General features: G+C 37.1%; 1 protein-coding gene across 4 annotated transcripts in view; it reads left to right on the forward strand.

Moving 5' to 3' along the window:
- EPHA7 (EPH receptor A7) overlaps nucleotides 1–3073 on the forward strand; it is a 167743-nt gene extending 164670 nt beyond the window's left edge. For all 4 annotated transcript variants that reach the window (XM_036114105.2, XM_036114106.2, XM_036114107.2 and 1 more), the window contains exon 17: nucleotides 87–3073. In XM_036114105.2, coding sequence (XP_035969998.1) covers nucleotides 87–201 — 115 coding nt within the window. In that variant the 3' untranslated portion in view covers nucleotides 202–3073. The remainder of the gene's footprint in view (nucleotides 1–86) is intronic.
- Nucleotides 3074–11941: the final 8868 nt, after the last annotated feature.

Here is an 11941-nt window from a genome sequence, read left to right on the forward strand (position 1 = left end):
AACAGATGATTTAATTAAAGAGCTGATGACAGTTGAGTGCCAAATAAATCCTTTGTAAGGTAACTACCAAAATTTGTCTTTTTCAGAGATGTGATGAGTTTAGGGATCACACTGGTTGGCCATCAGAAGAAAATCATGAGCAGCATTCAGACTATGAGAGCACAAATGCTACATTTACATGGAACTGGCATCCAAGTGTGATAAGCATTTCTCCCTCATGAGGGAGATTATGGACTGCAAGAGAACAGTACTGGCCTTCGGTATATGCATAAGAATGCTGCTAGAAGACAGTTGATGTCCTGGGTCCTTCCTACAGTGAAGAGAAGATTTAAGAAGCACCTATAGACTTGAACTCCTAAGTGCCACCAGAATCTATAAAAAGGGAATTTAGGATCCACCACTGGTGGCCAGGAAAACAGCAGTGACAATAAACAAAGTACTACCTGAAAACATCCAAACACCTTGAGCTCTCTAACCTCCTTTTTATCTTATAGACTTTTTAAAATGTACATAAAGAATTTAAGAAAGAATATATTTGTCAAATAAAATCATGATCTTATTGTTAAAATCAATGAAATATTTTCCTTAAATATGTGATTTCAGATGATTCCTTTTTAAAATCATTTGTGTTTATTCTTCATAAGGACTTCGTTTTAGAAAGTTGTTTATAGCTTTGGACCTTTTTAGTGTTAATCTATGACACATTACTACACTGGGTACCTTTGAAAGAATCTCAAATTAAAAAAAAAAAAAAAAAACCACATAGCATGATTGAAGATATATCTCTGTCAGAACATTGGTATCCTTTTTGTGCTATTTTATTTTGTTTAATCAGTGCTGTTTTGATATTGTTTGCTAATTGGCAGGTAGTCAAGAAAATGCAAGTTGCCAAGAGCTCTGGTATTTTTTAAAAAGAAATTTTTTTGTAAAGATCAGACAACACACTATCTTTTCAATGAAAAAAGCAATAATGATCCATAAATACTATAAGGCACTTTTAACAGATTGTTTATAGAGTGATTTTACTAGACAGAATTTAATTAAAAAAAACGCAAATTGTAGGTTTATGACTATAAAAAAAAATTGAGGCACTTCATCTAAAGAGTGTTGGTGAAGGCAAGTCTCTGAGAGCAAGAACTATCCAGTGTTATCTAAAATTTAATCCGAGCACATCGAGGTTTTTTCCAATATTGAGACATTAGGAAATTTAGGAGAAATAGTTGACGTATATTTTATATCCTATTCTGTTTAATGCAGTCCAAAAGCTAAAAGAAAGAAGTAAGTTTTATATTAGAACTCTGAAGCAGGAGAAAAGGGGCAGTTCACATTTTCACCTTTCAAAAACAAATCGGCTGCACAGAATATCACCACTGCAGTTTTTAAAAAGTCTTTTATTTGTGAACGCTGATGTCAAAAGCTTATTAAATGAAAGAACTCTTTTTACTGTGTAAGGAAGAGGTGAAGGATCTGGCTTTTTTTTTTTAAGCTTTATTTATTAAACCATATTATTTGATTACTGTGTTAGAATTTCATAAGCAATAATTAAATGTGTCTTTATAGATATTTCAGGAATGTATACATATTGTGAGTAATGCTTTCAAAGTTACGAAAATCATGAACTACCCCAGAATTGAACTGTTGTACTTCCAAAGAGAATTGGGCTGTTTATAATGATTTTAATAGAGAAAGATCCCAGGGATCGGTCATAATTGGTCTTGTTTGATAATGTGGGCATCCACAAACAAACAAATAACAGAAACAAAAACCTGTAAATGTTCCTTTGTAAAACTTGTAAATTTTATTTATACTGTCTTGTTTTGTACACACATTTCTCTGTAGTGGGCTCTGAATACATTGAAAATGCACTATATTTTTCTATTTTACTTGCAGAGCATCACAAAAGAACAGGTATTTTCAGTGCTACATAATGTGTTTTCCCACATTTAGGACCAAAGATGGCTATAGAAAAACTCAAATGGATTGCTTCCCAAACCCCTCCCCACCCTTTTTTTTTCTTTTAAATCACTGTACAGTGTTATTTGATATTTTAATTTATTTTTCGATTGACTAGAAAAATCACTTTAATTTCACTAAAATGTTTTTTGTCCCTAAGGAAAAATAATCTGTAAGATAATTTTAATTAGCATAATACAGTCACCTAGACACTTCCATTTGTAATCTTTGTAATAGACTGTAAATATATTTTTGGAACTATAACACAATGTGCTTGAGGGTTATTTTTCAGTGTCTGCAGTGTATACAAGTGTTTATACTAAGTACAGCACTTTACAATCCTAATCAGTAGCATTGGCCTTTGAGAGAATGAGTGAAAGAGTTTGAGTGAGTGTTCCTAATTCCGTTTGGATTCTAAACTCACTAATAATGAAGTTCTTTTCCTGTTCATAGCTTAAGGTGCTTATTTTTTCTATTAAAATTAAATTAACAAAAAGCCATTCTAGAAATAGAAGACATAGTATGGTACATGCAAGTGGTGTCTTTCCTGCTTTTTTCTAGCACTAGATTTATAGTTGAGTAGTCTTTCTTGAGTAGAAGGGCAGAATAAAAGTTTTTTTGAGTTTTTTTTCAAAAATAACTTTTTTCTTCAGCAATATACCTCATCTGCCTTAAATTTTTTACAGCTCTTTACAGGGAAAGGGGAGTAGGGATGGGAAAGACACACAGCACAATAGGAAGTGTATGAATACATCACTCTCTCGTTCGTAGGTTTCTTTTCCCAACCAACATTATGATTTTGGAATACATGTATGTGAAACAAATATTCAGAGAAAAAGAATTAACATTGTAATGCTGATTGTATTACTCTCTTCCAGAAAGAGATGAAATGGTACAACGATAAGAATGTACAACGTGCACCTTGAAATCATTTTTTGATAAATTAGTGCTCAGGGGAGGAAAGGTAAAAAAAGCGAACGTCAAAAATAGAAGTCAAAAATTATAAAAATGCAAAAGGAAATGGCCTCCTTGCTTTAACAGAGCCACCTTTTTTAGAATGCTGTCTTCACACTTGACTTGTGTTTTGCATTCAGTACTGAAATAAAAGTAACTTTTATTACATCTGAATCTAACATTTTCTCAGCAATCGATCTGGGCCTTGTTTACTCGAACTGGTGGTTTATGCTTGTCAGAGCACTATTAGTTGAATCATATTGTATACTTATGTAATCTACATTAGCTAGTACTATTTAGGACTATATTTTAATTGCTCCTCTTATCCGTGTTTTTAAGACAATTAAAATGGTGTAATACACCTCTTTTTTTTTTTTTTATTTTTTTTATTTTAGGTAATGCTGATACTCTCCCTTTTGTTTCCTGAGTGGCCAGAACAGTGCTACTCGCTGATGTGCATGTTCAAATAAATTACTGATGTGTATTTTTTTTGCTCTATGTGGAGAAATCATGGGGAACTTGGGGCGAGATGTGCTTTTTGTTGGTTGAATTTGTCCCTCCTTGCCTAAGAATTACTACAGGGGTCATCCTTTTATAAGGACAAACTGCTTTTGAACAGTGTCTTCAATGTATCAAGCACAAATAACTCTTTCTTCAACACGAATCATAAGTCTCTTTTTACCAGCTTAAAATAATAAACGAGTCTATTAGACAATGTAAAGAAAATCCTGTCTCCAATCATTGGCGGGTTCCTTTATGTCCCTTACTCATTTATTTTCTTACACAATATCATGAAAGGAGATGTCTAGAGTAAAGGTTTCATTGAAATATTTCAGTGGACCAATCAGAATACAAAGAAAATTAATAGCCACTGATTCCCTTCATCCTTTTGCAAAGTGACTTAATTCCACTCTAATTATTACAGAATAACAAGTTAAGACTGTATCTTCAAAGAGCCCTACTATCAAACATTTTAGTTAAAACCTTCATTGTTCTTTTTTTTTTTTTGAAACTGCAACTACATGGTACTAACAAGGATATTTGCGTGTGAAAGGAAATACTTTGTCATCAGACCCTGACAAATACTTTAGACATTTGATATAAAATGGCAACTTGGGGAGTTTTGAAATTTAAGATGCTGCAGGATGCAAATAGAGGATCCAGAGCAAATGGAAAAGGTGATAAACTGGTGGTCTGATTGGGTCGTTTGCCATTGACCCTTACTCAGTGATCATTCCAACTTGTCCCTACAACACGGAGAACAAAACGCTCCCTATTCTGCAGCATCGCCTTTTTAAGCTCTACAAACTCTTAACAAACATCTAAACATGTTTTCAAAAATGAGAATAGATTAAGACCAAATGAGGTGCTATCACTGCTTATCCCTTGTGATGCCAAGGCTCAGGCTAAGCTGAGCCAAAACACAAAGTTTAATCTTGAAGTCTTAGCTATCCCTGGCTATTCTACAGGCAATGCTCTTGTGAAGTTCACACGGTGACAATTACATAGCTCAAAACACTGATGAGCAGTGACATGATCTCTTAAAGGACTGGATTCGTAAGCAGTACAAAAATATGCTATCCTACGAGCACGCGTTTCCCTGCAAAATTGTAAAGCTATTAAAGACACACAAGTTCCATCACTAGGTAAGAAATAGATTTGAAACTCATGGTGATCGTCAGTAACAATTTTTTTGTTGTTGTTGAAACACTTTTAACTCCTCCTTTTACCATTTGTTTTACATCATTAGCTGCAATGAAAACTCAGTCTCAGTTTTGAGGAAAGCTGCTGAAAGGAAGACGCGTAAAGCAAAAAGGTGATCAAATTCCTGAATGCAAAAGATCATTAACTAACTCCTGATACTAACAAATGAAAAAAGACAGTGCATGGTGACTGGCAAAGTTCCAAGCTGCCCTGAGGGGAACGCCATCCTCTTGGCTTATTGTCAGTGTCCCCTCAATACCCCTTACCTCGCTGCTCTTCCTGCTCTGGCTAGTACATCTCAGCTTGAAGAATACGGGCAGGAGAATATATTTCAACAGGAATGCTTCTGTGAGCCTCATCAGAGTTAAGTGCTGTAAGGGGATATTTTTTTCAAGTTCAGTGATTGAATGTAATTAAATCTATAATTAAACAATAAAAGACATCTTCTGATTGACCTTGAGGTTAAAATAAATTTAATTAATTGATCTAATTTAATTGGACCTATTGCACAAAGTTTGGTAGGTAGCAATAAGTAGCTCTAGTGTTCTGTAGGTATGTAACAGCACTAGGAATTCTTTATGTGTGTAACAGTAGTAAGGATTTCCAAATTTCCAGCATTTGATGATTTGGAGATAGTAGCAAGTGAGGTGTTGTCTATTTGAAGCCTCCATAAATAGCAAATAAAGCTCAATCAGATATAACCTGCAATATATATATCATCATTTCAAATATCCCAGGTTTCTACTGCTGAAAATAATTCTTGTTTCCCTTTTGAAATTCACAGCCTTTAATTAAGTATATTTGTGGATTTTATATCTAAATGAAGAATGCACAATATATTTTTAAATGGGTGGTTATTCATAGATCTTAATTAAAGATGCTCATGCACACATTTGTTTTTTAAGTAATGTTGGGTCTAGCATAGTAGAGAACAAACCTATACCATTCAAATCTCACCATTCCACTATGTAACCAAAGCTAATTAAAGACAATGACTGGGCAACAAACTCTAGTAAAACAAATAGAGAAAACTAGACTATATATGTAGAACGAGTGTTCAGATAAGTCACATGCTCTTAAAAATATTTTGCAATGCATAGCAATGAGGCAAACAACTCAAGAATGCTTTTTAAGGGGCGCCTGGGTGGCTCAGTTAAGCGCCTGCCTTTGGCTCAGGTCATGATCCCAGGGTCCTGCTCGGGAACCTGCTTCTCCCTCTCCCTCTGCCTGCCACTCCCCTTGCTTGTGCTCTTTCCCTCTCTCTCTCGCTCTCTGTAAAGTAAATAAATAAAGTCTTAAAAAAAGAGAGAGAGAGAGAATGCTTTTTAAAAGTGAAGTGAATTTGCAGACACTTCCTACATTGCTAGGATAGACTCTGAGGCAAATGAAAAAAGAAAGTCGTAAATTTAACCTGATATCCCTCTGTCAATTTGCTAGAGAGGCGCACACTGCTAACATTAAAACCCGGACAGAATAGGAGGCTAAAATGTGCTCTTTCCAGAGGGAAGAGACCCACACGTTTCTTCAGCTCTGACGTTTGCACAAGTGTTTTCAAGGCTCTACTGGGCAGGGGATCTGCTGGTCATGCATTATTGTAATTCTATGTTTTCACTAGATCTTTGTTAGTCGCACACTGAGCTCCATGTGTATTCACCAGAACCCAACTTAACAGAAAAAACAACAGCAACAAAAAACAACAGGACCTGATGCCACAAACAGACCTGCTGAGCTCTACCTGACCAACGCACTGGAGTTAACGCATGGGCTGTTACTGCTCGTTCAATGACAGCACTCCTCTAAAAAAAGTGCCACCTGTTAGGTCAGGTCTGGTGTGGGGCCAGCCGAACACAGAGCACCTAAATCTCCTCTGATCTCCTAACAAAACAAAGCCAGCAAACACCGAATAACACTATCCTTCAGATTTTGAAGTGTATATTAAAGGCAGGGATAAATTACAGGAAACGGAGAGAGTCAGACAGGAGAAGCTGAGTTTAATGAGAGCGACAATGCAGAGCTATCGGCATTTCTGACCAGAAAAAGGCTGTGGTGGGAATGCAGTTTGAGGGACCACAGCCCCACAGTGGTGCCTGACATACGAATTAATTACTCTTTATTTCTGGATCAGAGCCACAGAATATACTCTATGCCTCCATACCTGCGCTCTTCGTTTTCACATTCCCTCTTACTTTTCTAAATGGGGGAAATTCCACTCTTCAAGACACATCTCAAAAGTTCCTTGCTCCAAGTCTTCCCTTCCTGACACCCAGGAGCCAGAATCCTCGTCCCTGTGCTTTCCTTACGCTGCTGTGCTGTGGTTCTCCCCCTGTGCTCTGTCACATTGTTTGCACGGGTGTCTCTCTCTCCCACTGGACCAAGTACTCTTGGAGGGCAGAAGCCAAATGGAAATCTTTGTTTTACGCCCTTGGGGGCTTAGCAGTTTCGGGCACTCAGTAGACACTCTATAAATATTTTAGAATCCTCGAAGTGCAAATTAATTCAAATGGGTTTCTTCTTAAAAGATATTGAGGATCAGGTGCTCTGAAGGATGAATGGGGTGCAGTGAAGGTGGTAGTAACCCGGGTGTTGAGGGAGAAAACTAATTTCAGAGCACGGATGGCTGCCCCTGTGATAGGCTGGGGCAGCAGGGACCGCCCGAGGGACCCCGCAGAGGAGCACGGAGACGGAGACATGGACCCGTGTGAGAAAGGGAGGTGGAAGGAGCTGGTTAGTAAGCAAGACAAGGATGCACGAAACTCAGGATCTTCCAGCTGTTGGAAAGGAGGAGGTATCCCTGGTGGTAAAACGCAGAACAAGATTAAAGAGGAACTTGAAATCAAGCAGAAGAAATTGGACTTGATGAGAGAAACAATGAAGGGCGATTTACCAATATCTTGTTTGATGAGACAAAGGCATGGCAAAAATGTTTTCTTAAGGAACAGTAATCTGCAAAAATAAATGAGATGTGATTGTTACTAATTCAACATCAGGTTTCGACAAAAGAAGAGTGTTTTTCTTCTTCTATAATGAAAACACCCTTCACCCCAGCTCTCAAACTCAAGACAGTGTCAGTAATTCTATAGTTTAGTAAATATATTATAAAGTTGACTTTTGTGAGCCAGCCTGTAAGTCTTCTTCCCATTTACATCATGAAGAGGCAGCAGTGGTAGGTGACAGCAGAGGGTTGGGAGACAGACCACCCCATTCTTGTCACGACAGGTGCAACATGGGGCAAATGATTTAATTTCTCTGTTTCCTTCTTCCTATCTTACCTGTAAAATAGACGTAAGTAGTACCTACTTTAAGAGTTGTCGAATTTGTTAATTGATACTTGGAAAGTACTTACACAATAAGTACTCAATACATGTTAGCTCTTATCATTTCTTTGGGAAATATTTTTGTCTATGTTTCTAATTATCTGTTTAACAAACACTTATGAACACACTTTTGTGAATTCTGACCTAACACACAAATGTATTTTAAAATATAAATTATATGTTTTGGTCCCAAATTTCATCCTTATCCTTTCCTCAGTTTTTTTTTTTTTTGTTTTTGTTTTTTAATCACCATTAACCATATCTCTTAAGTCAGTACCCAAAGAGTCAAACTTCACTCATCTGGCCATAAACAATCCTTCACTACATCCAACTGATTTTACCTCTTTGATATTTCTGGAATCTACCACCATTCTCCCAACCACTGACCTAAATTAGGTTTTCCTCACCCCTCACCTAGACTAATGTCACATCCTCTACTCTGTTTCTCTTCCTCTAATCCTTTTTAATTACAACTTTCAGAGTCATTTCTCTAACACGTGCCTGATCATGTTTTCCCCCAGTTTAAAAGACTTTAATCGCTCCTCACTAATTGGAGAATCGCATTCAATTATGTAACATATAATCATCAACTGGGATCATGCCTGTGTGATCTCCACATTGTCACCCCCTGCTGGACTGAACAATTTGTGTCTTTGGCATACAAAATTCTTTCACACGCCCTTGTCATTATGAGTTTTCTGAGGAGGGCAAGTGAATGTCTTATTCCTCCTAGTACCTACTGAGCCCAACACAGTTTTAAAGAACAAAATAGTTTCTATTCCTATACCTCAAAACAAGAATATGTAATTACCTTTAAAACAAATACTGGAAAAAAAGTTAAGTTTGAGGAAAAACACATAATCCCCCTCAATTTATAATTGATATCAAAATGTCATTTTTTCCACTTTTTATGCATCTCCTTCAATGACTTAAATACACCTCTGGAAACTATAAGACAAAACAGATTATTTGGTTAATAAACATTGCCTTCTGAGCTTTAGTAGAAGATTATATCTATATGTTTACATGCTAATTTACATGTTCTTTCATCTAAACAGACATTTAAAATTTTGTCTTTGACTGCTGTTTGTTGAAGAAGGGGTGGGTAGATTCCTGCACGGCTTTATCCTACCATCTTGTCTGGAAGTTGGAAAACCTTCTCCAGGGCTCCTGGGTGGCTCAGTTGGTTAAGAGTCTGCCTTCGGCTCAGGTCATGATCTCAGGGTCCTGGGATCAAGCCCCGCATTGGGCTCTCCTTTCAGCGGGGAGTCTGCTTCTCCCTCTCCCTCTGTGCTCTCTTTCTCGCTTTCGCTCTCTCTTAAATAAATTTTAAAAATCATTAAAAAAAAGAGAAAGAAACACTTTATTGAAGAAGAGGTGGGTAGATTTCTGCACGGCTTTATCCTACCATCTTGTCTGGAAGTTGGAAAACCTTCTCCAGGGCGCCTGGGTGGCTCAGTTGGTTAAGCATCTGCCTTTGGCTCAGGTCATGATCCCAGGGTCCTGGGATAGAGTCCTGAGTCTGGCTCCCTGCTCAGCGAGGAGCCTGCTTCTCCCTCTGCTCCTCCTCCCCCACCCCGCTCATGCTCGCTCTCTCTCTCAAAAATAAATAAATAAGATCTTTTCTAAAAAAAGGAAAACCTTCTCTAATTTTTCTTTACCCAGTTATATTATATAGTATTTTACATTGTTCCTTTATCTGTCAATTATGTTGCCTCACAGACAGGAAGTAGAACATTTGTCCAGCTCACATTTCTATTTCAAAGCCTGGCACAGTACCCAGCACCTTGCAGATTGTTAAGAGGTGTGTGTTGAGTGATTGAGAGTCATGTGACCCTCAAGCCAGGGGCTCTGATACTCTAGGAGTTGGTCCTAACCTAATGCATAAAGACCAATCTCCAGAACTGAGTCCCTTAATCACTCTCATCCTACTAAAATGTATCTCTTTTCAATGTCACAGAAGTTTCCCAGATGCTGCCCTGTGCCATTCCTCACATATCTCTCATCTTTACTGACCTTAAAGCTATCTATAACCCTATCAGGAGCCCCAGACCACAGTATCACAATGATCTATACACTTTGTACCAACACATGATCCGAATGAAATCAGCGGTTGAGGGTCACTTCTTAATTTTGGATTCGATAAAGCATCATATTTATATCTAATTAACTGCTCACAAACTTTTTTGTTTGGGAAACAAATATGCAATTATAACTTCATCATTTCAAAGCACCATTCTGACTAGTTAAAATATGACAACTGCCATAACTTCTATATATTTCTTCTATCCATCTTTTACCGAAGAATCAACCACTTCACGTATTTTCCTAGCCTTCCAGCTACTTCTTTTCCTTAGCAAGAGGTCTGTGTGGCCTTAGCACAAAGCAATATCACACTCAGTATTTAGCTTGTTTTCTTGACTTTAATATTCTTAAAATGCATACCTTCATGCTTTATCACTTATGTATGTATGTAAGTCGAGTTAAATAGGCTAAACCTGTGCTTCTGTAATTCTTACTCTATCTCTGTTATCTGCTCCCAATGCAGCAGCCGACCCTGCTACTTGCCCAAGCGGTATGTTTGGGAAGAGGGCTGAAGCGTCTTTGCATCTGCTGCCTTTATGCATTTAATGCACTGATAAGAACCAAAATCTGCTACTAGAGACATGCATTTAATTACATGCTTTGCCATCTTTCAGGAGTAAATATATTATCATGTTTTTTATTTTCTTTCTTTCTTTTATAAATAGAGACTTAAATTTACTATTATAGTAGTGCAAATTTTCTCTGTGCATGAGCTGTGGCCCTGGAGATACTGCAAGGGAGCCTCCTTCCCATATATTTCCCTAGCATTGCGTAGAGGCTGAATAAATAGTGTTTGCACATGGTAGGTACTAATCAATAATTTTGACTAAATGAACAATGATGTAGTTGCCATTGGGGCTAAAAAAAATACATTTCAAGTTCAACTGAAATACAATCTTTTACTTGCTTGATAGTATCTCAATTTTGACTCCTAAGTTTTAACTACCATCATGTGTAACTCTATATAAATGTAGTATCAACGAAGAATCTTCACACTTGGAGAGGACAAATAGGAACCAAGTTGGAGGGAAAATTGAGAAGCTCTCATTTGTAGAAATATTAGCCCTGGTTTCACCATTTACTGATTCTTTGACCTTCACAGAACAATTCAAGTCTATGAAACTCAGTTTTCTCATTTGTCAGAATGGATATATCTGCCTTCCTTTTTTCTTAACAGCAATTTTATGAAGAACATATAAAATTAAGCAGACAAATGAACTTTAAATAATATAGAGTAAGTTTTAAATTCAAATTATAGTGATTTTATTTTTTTTTGAGTTGAATTTGAGATGCTATCGTCTTGCCAATTGCTTCTTTACAATTTCCAGTTAGCCTGGCAAGTTCTAAATATATGTGCGTGGGAAAAGACATTGATGGTTTCTTATTTAGTCATGATTTTGGTATATTTTCTTCTGATCTGAGTTGGTATTTCCTAACGTCATCATGGCTTTTCAAGTGTCCTGACTTGGACATTATGTCATCTAAGAATTCCTCCATTTTGCCTTCATTTCGTGGCTTCCAGTCAAGTGAAGGCTCAAATTCAAGGTGTTTTCTTGTTTTTTGTTTTTTAGCTTCTATAGCTTCTTGCAATCTTGCAGCATGTAACCTACAAGGTCTCCTAATCCCATAAACTCTAAATCACATCCCCTACTCTCCAAACTACATACAATTTATCTGTTCATACAGCCCACCTGGAGTTTCTCCGTCGTCATGAATTCTGTGTGTTGGCCCCTGGGTTATGGGACCTGGGTGTTACTCAGAACACATGTAAGCTGCCTAAATTTAACAACTGTAACTTCTGCATGAATAAGGGATGTTTGTTTGTTCAGCAGTGCTCCGGGGTACAGTAAATTTTGATTTCTCTATTTTAATCTTCTTGGTACGCATGTCTAATTATGCTTGTTGGTTTAGCACTGTGTGGAGAGTGTTAG

Source organism: Halichoerus grypus, chromosome 9 (assembly GCF_964656455.1).
Source record: "Halichoerus grypus chromosome 9, mHalGry1.hap1.1, whole genome shotgun sequence".
In the NCBI taxonomy this organism is placed as follows: domain Eukaryota; kingdom Metazoa; phylum Chordata; class Mammalia; order Carnivora; family Phocidae; genus Halichoerus; species Halichoerus grypus.